This window comes from Ylistrum balloti, unplaced genomic scaffold (genome assembly GCF_031769215.1).
Source record: "Ylistrum balloti isolate Yb309-2 unplaced genomic scaffold, AGI_CSIRO_Ybal_v1 Utg369776, whole genome shotgun sequence".
Taxonomy (NCBI): Eukaryota; Metazoa; Mollusca; class Bivalvia; order Pectinida; family Pectinidae; genus Ylistrum; species Ylistrum balloti.
Window position 1 is genome coordinate 122,751 of NW_026781967.1, and position 19,117 is coordinate 141,867.

The following is a 19,117-nucleotide window of genomic DNA, read 5'->3' on the forward strand; positions in this document are numbered from 1 at the left end:
AGAAGCTGGTATAAGATTTTAGCAAAGTAAACCCATCAGACCTCAAAAGTCAAATATTTAATCAAAATTAAAACCCTTAGATCTAAACATGGAACTTGGCAAATATATATTTACAATGTGTAGATGTGTTTTTGTCAAATAGAAACTACCAGTAAGTAATATATTTGAGTATTTGTCTTGTGCCCTTTTATCCATCTATATCTTAAGGATTAAACAATTATATTAGTAGAGAGAAACTAAACTGTAGGTGAAGATATGAAATGTGTGTCAGAATGATCATATATATATTCCAGGTTTTGTTCTGACAGTTTAAACACTTTGTGAGTAACAAAGCTCAACACCGAGCTAAACAGAAAACATCTCCCTAAATTAATTAACAAAGTTCCATTAGCTGTAAACTTTAAGTGAATATCTGAATTGGAAATGTGATGGTTCTATAGATACAAATATATTTCATAATGAAAACTTATGCACTAAGAAAGATTAACTGTGTTAATTAACAAGGCCCAATTAACTGTGAAATATGTCTTATATTTTCATTGAATATATGTAGTAAGATGTACTTGGCTAATACATAATCATTATAAAAAAATTGAATTTAAAAATGTTAACACCATTGCAGTTGCCCCACCTAGCAGCTAAAGTAACACCTATACCTCACTTCAAGACTTACTAACCAAGTATTATTTGTAGAAACATATTTGTACAGTGAACATTGAACAGTTTGGTTATTAACAACAATATCAAAATATGTCAACACTTGATGAAAAGTATTTACAAATTTATTTACATAATAAATTTTCACAATTCATTTCAACTCCATTGTGCAGGAAAACAAACCAATGTTAAAATTTTACACACTATTTATTAATTTGAAGTGATAGCTTAGAAATTTTGTTTTCAATAATATCAATTCTTCTGCACACATCTTGTTTACCCATAAAATATGTCTGTCAAATATCTGTACCTGTAGTATGTCATAAAGAATTTCAATGATTGACAGACCATCCCGCACTCTGCTGTTTATCTCCCTTTTAAGGAGCTCTTCATATTGTGAGGTACACTTTATCTACATGTATGTAATTCTGTGGCTGTAAGGAACACAATCCATGACAAGGTCACACAAACCAATAACCTCAGTTGTATCTAATGATTAGGAGCACATTGTTGAATTAAAAAGGACAAGAAATAAAACAAATATATATGTATATATCACACAGTAAATGTTTAAGACCATGAAGAGATTGTAGTTTGTGTTCCTCAAATTTTGTTTGAAGTAATTTTCTAACAAAAATATTTTGTACATTTTCTTTCATTAAATCTCACTGTTTCAATAACATTTTGTTTTCAAACTATTAAAAAGGGTATTCATTGTGAGGCATAAGAGGAGTTTGTGATCTATTAATATTCATCAATTTTTCCATTTCTGTCAAAATCAATTTTAGCACAGGTATCCAATTCTCATGAATGTATTACCTATCATGATTCATTAGTCATACATGGTCAGTCAGAATTTGTACAGTCAAGGGCTGAAATGCTTTAGATCAATCATCATTCGTAAGTGCTCAAGTACTCTTGACAGATTATGAATAAAAAGGCTCTCCATTCAGTATGATTTGGAAATACTCAATTCATATGAACTCAAGGTTCTCGGCTGATTGGTAAGTGCTAAAAGGCTCTCAGCCAAACATAATTTGGAAGTGCTCAAGGGCTCTAAACCATATTTCTTAATTAAAGGAACTGTTGGATTTTATTGTCCATAAAACTACAATGTTTCCAACAAAAATATTTTGCTGTATTGATATATAACACAAAGTCTAATGACACAAACTTATACATGTTGTCAGCGGATAAAACAGGAAAGGCTAGACAACAAACATACTACACTCATAACCACTTTGATAACAAATGATCAAAACACTTAATAAATCAAAACATTTTCCATGATAATACTTGAACAATGCTCTGTTTAGTGTTGTCAAAGCTTTCCACATGTACAATTCTGTGTGTACATGAAGCACATGAGTCTTGTTAGTGGGTTCAATCTAAAACAAAACTTTTGCTCCCAGGAAAAGATGCAGACTTTCTCTGTTATTTACTCTAATACAAGGCTTACAAAAAAAAAAACCAATTCCATGACACACTTTTCCATTTTGTCCTTTATGTAGATCTAAAGTCCAGGCCTCTGTTGACTATGAGATTTATTTTTGAAACCGATCCTTTGTTACAATACAGATTTCGACTTAAATAAAGCACAATGCTGATTTATTGCTCTGTGGGTTTTGATTGTGATCTTGCTTGTTGTGCTGCATCAGACATGATCTTCATTGTTTCTAATTTGATTTTGTCTCCGTGAGGGGGTGGCCCAATTAGTTCACGAACTTGGTCATATGTTAGGGACTCCTTCTCCAAGAGAGTGTTAGCCAACTGAAATCAAATGAAACACCTTACAAACAAGAACATCTCTCCTAGAATTATTTTACATTAGTCTGACAGACTGTCCATATAACAGAGACATATAAAACACAGAGATTTGCAACTACTGCAGTTCTCGTAAGATTACGCATAATTGTATTTTCTTCGTTAAGGAAATGTATTGAGCATGAGATTTGGTAGTGTTTAGGGGTGTGAAAAATACTGACCTTTTCACAGCTTCAATTATTGAATTTACCAGGAACTTATCATGGCGATATTGAGATTTGAGACAAGTGATTAATATATCATGATATCAAAACATGAAAATCATTTTTACACCAAGCAGCAGAAAGACCTTATATTACCCTAAAACCGAGAATGGCACAGATCACACTGCCAGTGGCCATGTAAGAAAAGTTTGTTTTGAAATTACCAACGTTTCACAGTTATGTTATCAAACTTCATCTGCGACATGTTACATTGCTATTGGTATTTTGAGTCAAATTATAATCTTGCTTTTAAAATTCAGAAATCATCTTAAACAGAATAACAAATAAAAGACACTAAGCTTGTATCAATCTGCAGCCTAAAGACAGCACTAGTAGACAGCCACAATGTTAAATACAACTTTGTTGTGAAATGCCAACTTTTCTCTTCTTAGTTGCTGAATATCATTAAAGATGTATCACAACATTGTCAATAAGGATGATAAAAGTATTATATTAGAATCAATATATGAAAACCAAATTCAAACCAAATAATGAAAGAGGAGTTTTATGTATTTTGTGACAAAAAGGTTCACCAGTATGCCAGCCACACATAAAACCAACATTGGACATGTAGGAATTTAATGTATTTTCAGAGAATTAATCTGTACAAATGATGAGTCATCACAAACATGTTATAGAATAAACATTATATATTACAATAAGCGTTCACTTTCTAGGACACTTTGCATATCTACGTTATAATTCTGTCCGAAATGTCACATACAAAACGGCTTGAAGTGAAACATATATCCAATATGCCACAGTCTTTTAGATACATCATGCTACAAATGTGTATACACAATGTTTTATGAACAGTAACTATGTGTGATCAATGGTGAGATCAAGAGATTCTCTGTGTTATATATGTCTCTGTGTTACGTCTCTGTGTTACATCTCTGTGTTATATAGGTCTCTATGTTACGTCTCTGTGTTATATACGTCTCTGTGTTATATACTCTGTGTTACGTCTCTGTGTTATATACGTCTCTGTGTTACGTCTCTGTGTTACATCTCTGTGTTATATACGTCTCTGTGTTACGTCTCTGTGTTATATACTCTGTATAACGTCTGTGTTATATACGTCTCTGTGTTATATACTCTGTGTTACGTCTCTGTGTTATATACGTCTCTGTGTTACGTCTCTGTGTTACGTCTCTGTGTTATATACGTCTCTGTGTTACGTCTCTGTGTTACATCTCTGTGTTATATACGTCTCTGTGTTACGTCTCTGTGTTACATCTCTGTGTTATATACGTCTCTGTGTTACGTCTCTGTGTTATATATACGTCTCTGTGTTATATACTCTGTGTTACGTCTGTGTTATATACGTCTCTGTGTTATATGCGTCTCTGTGTTATATACGTCTCTGTGTTATATACTCTGTGTTACGTCTCTGTGTTATATACGTCTCTGTGTTATATGCGTCTCTGTGTTATATATGTCTCTGTGTTATATGCGTCTCTGTGTTATATACGTCTCTGTGTTATATACTCTGTGTTACGCCTCTGTGTTATATGCGTCTCTGTGTTATATGCGTCTCTGTGTTATATACATCTCTGTGTTATATGCGTCTCTGTGTTATATACATCTCTGTGTTATATACGTCTCTGTGTTATATACGTCTCTGCCAACACAACATATTCTGAGGGCAGTTTTTTGATACTTTAAATCATTTTGAATTGGTATGTCCATAAAACAATAAACAGTTGAATATTGACATGAGTATGGATGAGGAGTGGATTAAGTGGGTGTAAATTATTAACCAAAAAAGCCCCTGGGTGGGGAGATCAGTCAAGGAACTTGACAGAAAGGATCTGGGTGAGGAGATCAGTCAAGGAACTTGACAGAAATGACCTGGGTGGGGAGATCAGTCAAGGAACTTGACAGAAAGGACCTGGGTCAGGAGATCAGTCAAGGAACTTGACAGAAAGGACCTGGGTCAGGAGATCAGTCAAGGAACTTGACAGAAAGGATCTGGGTGAGGAGATCAGTCAAGGAACTTGACAGAAATGACCTGGGTGGGGAGATCAGTCAAGGAACTTGACAGAAAGGACCTGGGTCAGGAGATCAGTCAAGGAACTTGACAGAAAGGACCTGGGTCAGGAGATCAGTCAAGGAACTTGACAGAAAGGACCTGGGTGGGGAGATCAGTCAAGGAACTTGACAGAAAGGTCCTGGGTGAGGAGATCAGTCCAGGAACTTGACAGAAAGGATCTGGGTGAGGAGATCAGTCAAGGAACTTGACAGAAAGGACCTGGGTGGGGATATCAGTCAAGGAACTTGACAGAAAGGACCTGGGTGAGGAGATCAAACCAGGAACTTGACATAAAGGACCAGGGTGGAGAGATCAAACAAGGAACTTGACAGAAAGGACCTGGGTGGGGATATCAGTCAAGGAACTTGACAGAAAGGACCTGGGTGAGGAGATCAAACCAGGAACTTGACATAAAGGACCTGGGTGGGGAGATCAGTCCAGGAACTTGACAGAAAGGACCTGGGTGAGGAGATCAAAACAGGAACTTGAATGAAAGGACCTCGGTGGGGAGATCAAACCAGGAACTTGACAGAAAGGACCTGGGTGGGAGATCAGTCAAGGAACTTGACAGAAAGGTCCTGGGTGAGGAGATCAGTCCAGGAACTTGACAGAAAGGACCTGGGTGAGGATATCAGTTCAGGAACATGACAGAAAGGACATTGGTGAGGAGATCAGTCCAGGAACTTGACAGAAAGGACCTAGGTGAAGAGATCAGCCCAGGAACTTGACAGAAAGGACCTGTTTGGTGAGGAGATCAGAGAAGGAACTTGACAAAAAGGACCTGGGTCAGGAGATCAATCCAGGAACTTGACAGAAAGGACCTAGGTAGGGAGATCAATCCAGGTACTTGACAGGATGAACCTGGGTGGGGAGATCAGTCCGAAAACTTGACAGAAATGACCTAGGTGAGGAGATCAGTCCAGGAACTTGACAGAAAGGACCAGGGTGAGGATATCAAACCAGGAACTTGACAGAAATGACGTGGGTGGGGAGATATGTCCAAAACCCCTTGTTTTTTTTCCATAAGAAGGTTTGTGTCACCATTCATGTTAACTTACCAAGTCAAGTGTCACTTTGTTTTCTAAAAGCAGATTTTGTGTTGCCATATATGCCTTTGCCACCAGCCTGTTAACCTCCTGTTAAAACAATGATTATTTTCTCCTTTAAATTTTTAGAAACATTCAATGGTAAGCCATGAGAAGGAAAATTTTTATCATTTTACTGGATAGGAAGGATCTTTTATGAATAATTGGCTGAAATACTGATTTTCAGTTAAATGTTGGTTTCAACTTGCACAACAAAAGTCCGAATTATATGGATAGCATATTATAACAACAAGACAGTGGTGGAACTGGACCTTCAGGAGAAAGCAAATGTTTTCCTTTTTTTCTTTCTTTCATACTTTCTCTATTCTATTCCTAAATGACAAGGGCCTTGCAGAATGGATATTGATAAGAAGCCACAAAAAACGTCTACTCACTTCATCCATAACATTAGCTAGAGATTTGCTGTATGGCAACAAAGGCGTTTCTTCTGAGTAATCATATGACACACATCCAACTCTGTCGTTCATACCCCAGCTACGAATCTGTGTATACGCTTGCTTTGTGACCTTCTGAAGGTCATCCTGGGCACCTTGTCAAAAATAAATCATATAAGCATATAAAAAATAAATAAGAATACAAACAATGCCCTGTCTTACTGGTTTATAGTCTGATGTCACACTAGAATACAAACAACGCCCTGTCTTACTGGTTTATAGTCTGATGTCACACTAGAATACAAACAACACCCTGTCTTACTGGTTTATAGTCTGATGTCACACTAGAATACAAACAACGCCCTGTCTTACTGGTTTATAGTCTGATGTCACACTAGAATACAAACAACACCCTGTCTTACTGGTTTATAGTCTGATGTCACACTAGAATACAAACAACGCCCTGTCTTACTGGTTTATAGTCTGATGTCACACTAGAATACAAACAACACCCTGTCTTACTGGTTTATAGTCTGATGTCACACTAGAATACAAACAACGCCCTGTCTTACTGGTTTATAGTCTGATGTCACACTAGAATACAAACAACGCCCTGTCTTACTGGTTTATAGTCTGATGTCACACTAGAATACAAACAACACCCTGTCTTACTGGTTTATAGTCTGATGTCACACTAGAAAACAGACAACACCCTGTCTTACTGGTTTTTAGTGGGTGAAAGCTTTGTTGTATACTGAAGGTGAATTGTTAAATTTTTGTGTTCCAACAAGTTCTGCTGTTTACCTGAGGTGACAAGGGTGAAAGCTTTGTTGTTTACTTGAGGTGACTTGCGTGAAAGCTTTGTTGTATACCTGTAGGTGACTTGGGTGAAAGCTTTGTTGTATACCTGTAGGTGACTTGGGTGAAAGCTTTGTTGTTTACCTGAGGTGAAAAAGGTGAAAGCTTTGTTGTATACCTGTAAGTGACTTTGGTGAAAGCTTTGTTGTATACCTGTAGGTGACAAAGGTGAAAGCTTTGTTGTTTACCTGCGGTGATAACGGTGAAAACTTTGTTGTATACCTGTAGGTGACTTGGGTGAAAGCTTTGTTGTATACCTGTAGGTGACTTGGGTGAAAGCTTTGTTGTATACCTGTAGGTGACTTGGGTGAAAGCTTTGTTGTTTACCTGAGGTGAAAAAGGTGAAAGCTTTGTTGTATACCTGTAGGTGACAAAGGTGAAAGCTTTGTTGTTTACCTGCGGTGATAACGGTGAAAACTTTGTTGTATACCTGTAGGTGACTTGGGTGAAAGCTTTGTTGTATACCTGTAGGTGACTTGGGTGAAAGCTTTGTTGTATACCTGTAGGTGACTTGGGTGAATGTTTTTTTGGTTACCTGTAGGTGACTTGGGTGAAAGCTTTGTTGTATACCTGTAGGTGACTTGGGTGAAAGCTTTGTTGTATTCCTGTAGGTGACTTGAGTGAAAGCTTTGTTTTTTTAACCTGCAATGATAACGGTGGGAGCTTTGTTGTTTACCTGTGGTGATAACAGTGAAAGCTTTGTTTTATACCTGTAAGTGACTTTGGTGAAAGCTTTGTTGTTTACCTGAGGTGAAAAAGCTGAAAGCTTTGTTGTATACCTGTAGGTGACTTGGGTGAAAGCTTTGTTGTTTACCTGCGGTGATAACGGTGAAAGCTTTGTTGTATACCTGTAGGTGACTTGGGTGAAAGTTTTGTTGTATACCTGTAGGTGACTTGGGTGAAAGCTTTGTTGTATACCTGTAGGTGACTTGGGTGAAAGCTTTGTTGTTTACCTGAGGTGACTTGGGTGAAAGTTTTGTTGTATACCAGCAGGTGACTTGGGTGAAAGCTTTGTTGTATACCTGTAGGTGACTTGGGTGAAAGTTTTGTTGTATACCAGCAGGTGACTTGGGTGAAAGCTTTGTTGTATACCTGTAGGTGACTTGGTGAAAGCTTTGTTGTTTACCTGAGGTGACTTGGGTGAAAGTTTTGTTGTATACCTGCAGGTGACTTGGGTGAAAGCTTTGTTGTATACCTGTAGGTGACTTGGGTGAAAGCTTTGTTGTATACCTGTAGGTGACTTGGGTGAAAGCTTTGTTGTATACCTGTAGGTGACTTGGGTGAAAGCTTTGTTGTATACCTGTAGGTGACTTGGGTGAATGTTTTTTGGTTACCTGTAGGTGACTTGGGTGAAAGCTTTGTTGTATACCTGTAGGTGACTTGGTGAAAGCTTTGTTGTTTACCTAAGGTGACTTGGGTGAAAGTTTTGTTGTATACCTGCAGGTGACTTGGGTGAAAGCTTTGTTGTATACCTGTAAGTGACTTGGGTGAAAGTTTTGTTGTATACCTGTAGGTTTGTTGTATACCTGTAGGTGACTTGGGTGAAAGCTTTGTTGTATACCTGTAGGTGACTTGGGTGAAAGCTTTGTTGTATACCTGTAGGTGACTTGGGTGAAAGCTTTGTTGTATACCTGTAGGTGACTTGGGTGAAAGCTTTGTTGTATACCTGTAGGTGACTTGGGTGAAAGCTTTGTTGTATACCTGTAGGTGACTTGGGTGAAAGCTTTGTTGTATACCTGTAAGTGACTTTGGTGAAAGCTTTGTTGTATACCACAGGTGACTTGGGTGAAAGCTTTGTTGTTTACCTGCGGTGATAACGGAGAAAGCTTTGTTGTATACCTGTAGGTGACTTGGGTGAAAGCTTTGTTGTTTACCTGAGGTGACAAGGGTGAAGGCTTTGTTGTTTACTTGAGGTGACTTGGGTGAAAGCTTTGTTGTTTACCTGTAGGTGACTTGGGTGAAAGCTTTGTTGTATACCTGTAGGTGACTTGGGTGAAAGCTTTGTTGTTTAACTGAGGTGAAAAAGGTGAAAGCTTTGTTGGTTACCTGTAGGTGACTTGGGTGAAAGCTTTGTTGTATTCCTGTGGGTGACTTGAGTGAAAGCTTTGTTTTTTTAACCTGCAGTGATAACGGTGAAAGCTTTGTTGTTTACCTGTGGTGATAACGGTGAAAGTTTTGTTGTATACCTGTAGGTGACTTGGGTGAAAGCTTTGTTGTATACCTGTAGGTGACTTGGGTGAAAGCTTTGTTGTATACCTGTAGGTGACTTGGGTGAAAGCTTTGTTGTATACCTGTAAGTGACTTTGGTGAAAGCTTTGTTGTATACCTGTAGGTGACTTGGGTGAAAGCTTTGTTGTATACCTGTAAGTGACTTTGGTGAAAGCTTTGTTGTATACCTGTAGGTGACTTGGGTGAAAGCTTTGTTGTTTACCTGAGGTAACGTGGTTGAAGGTGATGTTTTCTGCAGCCCGTCCACCAAGCATCATACACATTCTGTCAAACAGCTGAAATGAAAGTTATTGGCTGATTAATATTTGTTCTTTTGTGTTTATTTACAATCCTCTATTACCTTCTGAATGTTGTTCTTACACCTAATGAACTTTGATAAAAACTAGAAAATGTCTGTAAGACATTAAATATCTTAATTCTAGGTATCTTAATCTGCCTGATTGACTAAGTTTGATATGAAATATCATATTACTTCATACTCCATCAATTGTTTTACAGATTTGAGAAGTTTTTCAGTTTCTTTCTGTAATATCTTCTATTTTCTCTTTGATGCATAGTGGAAATGAGAAAACATTAAGTAATAAAGTTTGAAGTTAAGTTTAACATCTAAATATTTCAAAGCGATTCAAAGTCATTCATTTGAATGAGCTTGGTAACTTATCACCCTTGCAAATGTTTCTGTCAAAAGTATGACTTTTTACCTGGTGAAAATTCAAAGGTTGTTCAAAACATTTCAATATATTTGACCGATTGGCCCTTAAAGTGGGTCAAGGTCATTCAATGGAACAAACTTAAAAGCTATTCATTCCAGCATGCTTCAGACACAGCAACATGACCCTGGGCTTCTGCTTATTCAGAAGTTTTTTATGACAATCTTGATATTAGAATGACAAAGAGTTAAATTCACATACCCTTTGAGCAGGTGAGATTATCATAACAATTTATGATATTTTTGCTATTTGCAGTACATTGCATGATTACAACAAGAGGCCCAGAGGGCCTGTATCGCTCACCTGGATCTTTATGACCAACAGTACTATATCTGTGCATACGTTCTACAGTAGATGTTGAATTGAGACTTTCTTATGATGTTTCCAGTTAAATATAATTGATAGCTTTCTTTTAAATCAAGGAAAGAAGATGGTCAAACAATATAGCAGAAAAACTCTTAGTTATAGCTGGACGGAAGACCCAGGACAGCAGAAGCTTACTTGCCCTATAGATCATTGTTTACAAACACAGATACAACATATTTGAGACTTGTACAAGTCAACAATATATAGCAACAATTAAATATAAAGACAGGAAAAATTAAGCTACTTGTAATTATAAACCACAATCCTAACTCAAAACCAATAATAAAACGTTTCATGCATATCATTAGTGATGTCACCATGGTCAGTTAAGCCCCAGTTACTGGAGATATACTGATAACAGTTTACTGTATGCCTATAAACACTGCATAGCAAATGGGGTCAACTTAGAATATCTTATTTATTTATGCTATAATTATGAAGAATCTTAAATCAAAATGAAACTCTTGCAATTCTCTTCTGATCATGTTTTCTGTATTGTAATGCTGTGAATAGAACATAAGTAATTGGCTAACATGTGGTTTTTCACATTACTTAGCTCAAGCCCCTCAGACCTCAAGAGGGCTTGGCCTAATCTATTTTTTGGAACAGTGTGACATCACTGTGAAAGGTTTTTATAATCTATTCCAAATTATGCCAAGAAAACTCCCAGCTAAATATGTCCCATTCATAAAGTCATTTGTATATAAGCCTTTAATGGCCAAATATGATGGGTTTTTGGTTAATCAGAAGAAGTTGATTAACTATTTGACCAAATCTAACCCCAATGACCTTAAATATCATTATGGGTCAAGCTATTTTTTCACACACTATGTGGGCACCATTAAGGGAACCTTTTGGCCAAATATTATGATCCTGGGCCTTTAGGTTAATCAGAAGTTGTTCAAACATGGGTCAAGGTCATTTCTGTTCTCAAATATTACCGGGCATCATTGAGAACCTATTTTAGAATAATATCACTATCCTTGATGTTTTGGATAATCAGAAAATGTTGTTTAAAGGTTTAACATATTTGACCCCTGTGACCTTGAATATGGGTCAAGGTCATTGGAACATACTGGTCAAATATAATGATTCTAGGCTTTTTCGATATTTTTAGAAGAAATTGTTTAAAAGTTTTAACACATTTGACCCATGTTACCTTGAAGATTGGTCAAAGTCATTTCTTTTAGCATACTTTGTAAGACACCATAAGAGGAACATAGTAGCCAAATATAATGATTCTAGGCCGTCCGGTATTTGGTGAGAAGTCGTTTAATGAATTTACACATTTGACCTCTGTGACCTTGAATATGGGTCAAGGCATTTCTTTTAGTAAACTTTGTTGGGCTATATCAAAGGAACCTTCCAGCCAAATATAATGATTCTAGGCCTTCCGGTATTTTGGAAGAAGTCATTTAAATGAAAAGTTGACGGATGGATGACGGACCGACAGATGGACGACGAAATCCATAAAATAATGAAACACATGTTTATCCTTTTACATCCAGATAACAAAATTTTCATCTGTTTAAAAACAATCTGCTTGTTTTAAAAGAAAATGGCGAAACTTTTGACAAGAGAAAATAACCAGGTATAGATTACCTGTTGGTTGGAGTAGAGGTAGTTTTCCTGTGGGGCCAACTGTGCAAATCCAAGGGCATTGTTTGTCCTAGGTACAATGGAAACCTAATAACAAAGGAACAGAATCTGTAAAATATTAAATCAAGTTTGATTAAGGCTATAAAATTGATATATGCAAATCCTTAATCCACAGGAAAGGTATGAATATCTCCCAATAGAGATTTTATATAGGAAAAGACACACTAAGAGAGCTATTGACCAGATCACCCATCAATACAGCTGTTGACCAGATCCCCCACCAATACAGCTGTTGACCAGATCACCCACCAATACAGCTGTTGACCAGATCCCCCACCAATACAGCTGTTGACCAGATCACCCACCAATACAGCTGTTGACCAGATCACCCACCAATACAGCTGTTGACCAGATCCCCACCAATACAGCTGTTGACCAGATCACCCACCAATACAGCTGTTGACCAGATCCCCACCAAGACTGTCAATGACCAGATCAACACCAAGACAGCTGTCAACCAGATCTCCACCAAGACTGTCAATGACCAGATCCCCACCAAGACAGCTGTTGACCAGATCCCCACCAAGACTGTCAACGACTAGATCACCCACCAATACAGCTGTTGACCAGATCACCTACCAATACAGCTGTTGACCAGATCACCTACCAATACAGCTGTTGACCAGATCCCAACCAATACAGCTGTTGACCAGATCCCCACCAATACTGCTGTTGACCAGATCACCCATCAATAAAGCTGTTGACCAGATCACCCACCAATACTACTGTTGACCAGATCCCCCACCAATACAGCTGTTGACCAGATCACCCACCAATACAGCTGTTGACCAGATCCCCACCAATACAGCTGTTGACCAGATCACCCACCAATACAGCTGTTGACCAGATCCCTCACCAATACAGCTGTTGACCAGATCACCCACCAATACAGCTGTTGACCAGATCACCCACCAATACAGCTGTTGACCAGATCCCCCACCAATACAGCTGTTGACCAGATCACCCAACAATACCGCTGTTGACCAGATCACCCATCAATACAGCTGTTGACCAGATCATCCACCAATACAGCTGTTGACCAGATCCCCCACCAATACAGCTGTTGACCAGATCATCCACCAATACAGCTGTTGACCAGATCCCCCACCAATACAGCTGTTGACGAGATCACCCAACAATACCGCTGTTGACCAGATCACCCATCAATACAGCTGTTGACCAGATCCCAACCAATACAGCTGTTGACCAGATCCCCACCAATACAGCTGTTGACAAGATCACCCAACAATACAGCTGTTGACCAGATCACCCACCAATACAGCTGTTGACCAGATCCCCCACCAATACAGCTGTTGACCATATCACCCACCAATATAGCTGTTGACCAGATAACCCATCAATACAGCTGTTGACCAGATCCCCACCAAAACTGTCAATGACCAGAACCCCACCAATACAGCTGTTGACCAGATCACCCACCAATACAGCTGTTGACCAGATCCCCCACCAATACAGCTGTTGACCATATCACCCACCAATATAGCTGTTGACCAGATAACCCATCAATACAGCTGTTGACCAGATCAACCACCAAGACTGTCAATGACCAGAACCCCACCAATACAGCTGTTGACCAGATCACCCACCAATACAGCTGTTGACCAGATCCCCACCAAAACTGTCAATGACCAGATCCCCACCAAGACAGTTGTTGACCAAATCCCCACCAAGATTGTCAATGACTAGATCACCCACCAATAAAGCTGTTGACCAGATCACCCACCAATACAGCTGTTGACCAGATCCCCACCAAGACTGTCAATGACCAGATCACCCACCAATACAGCTGTTAACCAGATCACCCACTAATACAGCTGTTGACCAGGTCCCCACCAAGACTGTCAATGACTAGATCCCCTACCAATACAGATGTTGATCAGATCACCCACCAATACAGCTGTTGACCAGGTCCCCTATCAATACAGCTGTTGACTAGATCCCCTACCAATACAGCTGTTGACCAGATCACCCAGCAATACAGCTGTTGACCAGGTCCCCCACCAATACAGCTGTGACCAGATCCCCCACCAAGAGAACCCATGACCAGTTCCCGCACCAAGAGAGCCAATGACCAGGTCCCCACCAATACAGCTGTTGAACAGATCCCCCACCAATATAGTTGTTCACCAGATGACCCACCGATACAACTGTTGACCAGATCCCCCACCAAGAGAACCCATGACCAGATCCCCCACCAAGAGAACCCATGACCAGGTCCCCCACCAATACAGCTGTTGACCAGATCCCCCACCAATACAGCTGCTGACCAGATCACCCACCAATAAAGCTATTGACCAGATCCCCATCAATACAGCTGTTGACCAGATCACCCACCAATACAGCTGTTGACCAGATCACCCACCAATACAGCTGTTGACCAGATCTCCCACCAATACAGCTGTTGACCAGATCACTCACCAATACAGCTGTTGACCAGATCACCCTCCAATACAGCTGTTGACGAGATCACCCACAAATACAGCTGTTGAACAGATCCCCACCAAGACAGCCAATGACCAGACCCCTTATTCAATGTGTCTGTAGGTTCCTGTAGCCAACCCACTATGAACATACCTGGAGTAAAGCATCTGTATGCTTAAGGAGCCAGCCAACTAATGCATGGCCAGCTTCATGGTAAGCCACGACCTTCCGGTCCTCCTTGGTGATCACACTTCTCTTTTTCTCAGCACCTTTAATCAAAGATATTTCATTACCAAATCAATAAATTTTCATGAAGAATTGATCATTGACACAGTATCTTTTGTAATGTTTTATATGTGATTATAATGACTTCAACAAGAAAGCTAACAACAATAATAGTAGAATGAGTATAATGGTATTTATACAGCTATATTTACCTATCAAATGTCCATGAAATAATGATTTTTTAGAAATCATGATAATTAAACCCTAAGAAAATATTATTCTACAGTATTTTGAAAATGATAGAGACCTGCAACAATTCTCTCAATAGCAAAGTAGAAATCTCCCATAGTTATGCCATCATTAGCATGTCGAGCAGCATGGAGAGCAGCTTCATTACAAATATTGGCAATGTCCGCTCCTGCAAATATAAAATATCTATTTGTTTATATGTCTACTTGGCTAATTTCGAGGCCCAACCATCTTGAAGTAGCTTCCTGACTGAATAACATTTGGGTGCCCCATCACATCCAGAGTAATTAGAGTAAAGTATCTTGTCCTAGGGCACAATCATGTCAGTGCAGACCTGTCTATTTCTTCCTGGGAAACACACATCTCAACAGGTAGAAATCATTAAACATCTGTGATCTTCAACTGAGATTACATGGCTAAATGCTTTATCTGTTTGCACCATCACAACCTTGTTATTTAGTTAAGTGCAATAACTACAAAGTTTGTATTAAAACGCTACTTCTAACTATGTTGTTCACTTCATATACACACAAACAGGCATATTTCTCTGAAAATAACCAATGATGTTCCATATCTCCCAAGAAATTTCTGAATAATAATTTAAACAAAGGGCAATAACTATATATATATATATTTGGTTGTTCAGTGCAAATTGAAGAACAGATGGAGAGAGTGAGAGACTAATGTGGAGTAAGTGAGTATATGTGTAATGACTTACCACTCATGCCTGTAGTTAATTGGGCCAGGCGAGGGGCAACCTCCTTGTAATCCACCAACAACTTTAACTTCTTCATATAAACATGGAAAATTTCCTCTCTCTCCTCAACAGTAGGAAAGTCAATTTGTATCTGTCTGTCAAACCGTCCTGGTCTCAGCAAAGCCTAAAGAAAAACCAATCTGTCAACCCATTCCTGGTAACATCAAAAGAGACTATTTGGTACTGTATTCCTCAATCTCTTTTGATTATACCATTTCCAAAGGGATGTTTCATCCCCATTCAGGTTAATTTCCCTTCAGATCTACTAAAAAAGTAATTATCAACATTCATTTAGCATTTGTTTCCCTACTTTCAGTCTGTAGAAAGAAAATTTCAAGGACTTAAGGTTGTTCCTTTCTTTGCTTGATCAAAAAATACCTTACTTTAATACCTTACTATAAGTTTTTTTAAATTTTGAAATAAAGGATTTGCCAATCTGCTCCTCTGCACCACTAATCTAATTAATGATCAATGATCACTGGTATGTAAAAAGAGGTCCAGTGGACCTGTATCACTTTTCAGATATAGATTACCGGGAAGGAAACCACATCAGACCCTTGTGGCCTTTAAGTGGGTCAAAGTTATTTAGTGCATCAAAGTTACAGCTGAAGTAATAATTCATCCTAGCATGCTACAGGCTAAATCAGGTAATAAACTTGACCTTAAAAGTCATCTATTTTTATAAATTGAATTCATCCAAGCACTAGCACCATAACATGAGCCTGGACATCTCTTTAATATCAATGAAAATTTTAAAAGGGTTTCACACATTTCAACCCTAGTAAAGGAGAAATGGAAGGTCATTCATTTGAACAAACCTGACAGTTCTTCCCACAGTATACTACAAGAATGTTTCAAGAGGAAAGCTGACATTGCATAAATGGACATTAAGCTCTGTTGAACTCAAATTTTTATCTATAAAACTGTAAGGATTATTAAAACAAGAGGCCCAAGGGGCCTTAACAGTCACCTGAGGAATATATGTCAATAATCTGGGGATTTTAAAATGTTGCAAAAATGTAACAACACTTGTGCAGGACCATGTGTAAAACATTTGTACCAAGTTTGAACATGACCCACCCAATGGTTCTTGAGAGGAAGTCCATAATGTCTTAGCCAAACAGAGGCCAGGGTGGCCATCTTAGAATTTGAATCGCCATGTGTAGAACATTCGTATCAAGTTTCCCTTTTTACCCCTCCTGCGGCTCCTTTTTGGGCCACGCCCTTTTTCTTCACAAACTTGAAGCGGCTTCCCATGGGGATGCTTTGTGCCAAGTTTGGCCAAAATCCATCTACTGGTTCTTGAGAAGTAGTCATTTAATGAAGGTTTTTACATATGGCCCTTTTTACACCCCTTATGGGCCCCAAGGGGGACATTATCACTTTTTTCAACATAATTTCATATGTCCTTCACTAAGGGATGCTGTCTACCAAATTTGGTTGAAATCAATCAAAGTTGAATTTTCGACCCAATGCTTTGTGCCAAGTTTGCTCAAAATCCATGCAGTGGTTCTTGAGAAGAAGTTGAATATGTGAAAAGTTAACGACGCACAACGCACGGCGCACAACGCATGATGCACTACGACAGACAAATCATGATGGCAATAGTTCACCATGAGCCTTCAGCTCAAGCGACCTAAAAAAATAGTATTAGTAAGACATGCTTGTCTTGTAAATGTTGTTAGTTTAATCCCAATTTATGAATATATTCATGTGTTTTCCTGTAGTAATTAATTCAGAGATCAGACGAGGCTTCCAAGTTCCTGCATGTCATTTTCAATATATACAGTAAAACTTTGATGAGTCGAACTTTGATGATTCAAATTTCTCCATGTTTCGAATTTTTTGCCAAGTCCCGATTTTTTCCCCTATATAATATACCGTAAAAACCCACGTAATGTCCGCATCTGTGTAATGTCCGCACCCCTTTTTTGACACAAAAATCTGGGGAAAAAACCCACCTTCCATGTAATGTCCGCGGGTAAAAAATGCAAATTGAAGCTGCCGATTTCATTTCACGTACGCTAATGTCGTAATGGCTGAGAGCATGTCGCATTGTGTATAACTTACAGGTACCATTCAAGAATTCACTTAATTGTTTATAACAACAGTTATTCTCCATAATGGTACAGTAAGCTTACCAGTATGACAAGTCCTCATTTCGATAATTGGTGTTTTGTTAAGGGTTAGCCCAGCAGTGTTATAAACAGCTTGGGTCGTCTCCTCACCTCGAGTGTGAGTGAGTGACAGCGTGTGATTAGCCAATTAACGATAACTATACAGTAACATGACCCGCCCATGACCCACGGCGCCACTGACCCTACTGACACACCATCAGACGACGAGAACGCCATTTATTACAACGACCAGACAGAGGAAGACAACTTCAACGCCGAGGAGTTCTTCCACAGTGACGACGACGACTTCTGGGGTTTCGAGAAACGCTATTAAACCGGCCTGCTATGTATTAAGACTTTCTGATAAACGATCCATAATCAATAAAACGTCTGATTATTTATTTTATGTAATATTCTTGTACATGTTATTTATTGTTATTTTGTAAATAAAATGTAGAATGAAAATGTTGTGTTATTTTGTATATGCTCATGGGTATGTTTTTTCAATGGGGAAAGGGGAATAACTCTAACTTTATTCATGTGACAAAGTCAAACAAAATGGCTTCCTATTACGAAGGACGACACAATACGAACCTGTAACGAGAAATTGGAAGGAATTAACCATGGAAACTATAATAAATAATCATAAATAATCATGTTTGGTTGAGGAAACATCATAGAAAAAACCATAGAACGATAATATCAGGTATGCTTGGCTTTTAAGAACACAATTCAAGGAGATATGATATGAATTGTCGGAAGGAAAAAAGTGTCATTTCCTCTATATCTCTGTAATGTCCGCACCCCCTTTTTTGGATTGATTTTCGGTGAAAAAAAGTGCGGACATTACATGGGTTTTTACGGTAATACTATATAATTTCACATTTATGACTTGAACTTTTATGAATCCAAGTTCTCACTGTTTCGAACTTTTTTCACTGTCCCATGGTTAAGAAACCATTAGAAATCACAACACATGAATCAAAGTCAAAAAATTTACCTGTACGAGAAAACTTGAATGTCCCATGGCAGTTTTCACACCTCGGCGGAAGCGTGAACAATGGCCAGGCCAAGGCTAAGACACAAAGTGACAATAATCACTGACCATGTCTGATTGTCTACACAATGGAGGATTTTTTCTCGGCGGAGCAACATGACTGATTCCTGTGTTGAGACAGGGACGTCCCTGGTTGAGATTAGTGGGGTTTTTTCAGGACATCGTTTCATTTCACTACCGGACACTATTAGTGCGTAAGATATAATTTGTTGTTCATTCTTTGTTTAATTTGGATTTGAAGAAAATATT

The 19,117-nt window shown here is 38.5% G+C and overlaps 1 protein-coding gene across 1 annotated transcript in view; it reads right to left on the reverse strand.

Moving 5' to 3' along the window:
• Positions 1 to 766: 766 nt before the first annotated feature.
• LOC132544022 (paraplegin-like) overlaps positions 767 to 19,117 on the reverse strand; it is a 40,120-nt gene continuing 21,769 nt past the window's right edge. The window contains exons 10-17 of the mRNA XM_060207580.1: positions 15,656 to 15,818; positions 14,996 to 15,106; positions 14,617 to 14,732; positions 11,965 to 12,048; positions 9,489 to 9,561; positions 6,200 to 6,354; positions 5,778 to 5,855; positions 767 to 2,427 (exon numbers count right to left, since the gene is read on the reverse strand). Of these exons, the coding sequence (XP_060063563.1) occupies positions 2,266 to 2,427; positions 5,778 to 5,855; positions 6,200 to 6,354; positions 9,489 to 9,561; positions 11,965 to 12,048; positions 14,617 to 14,732; positions 14,996 to 15,106; positions 15,656 to 15,818 (942 nt within the window). The 3' untranslated portion in view covers positions 767 to 2,265. The remainder of the gene's footprint in view (positions 2,428 to 5,777; positions 5,856 to 6,199; positions 6,355 to 9,488; positions 9,562 to 11,964; positions 12,049 to 14,616; positions 14,733 to 14,995; positions 15,107 to 15,655; positions 15,819 to 19,117) is intronic.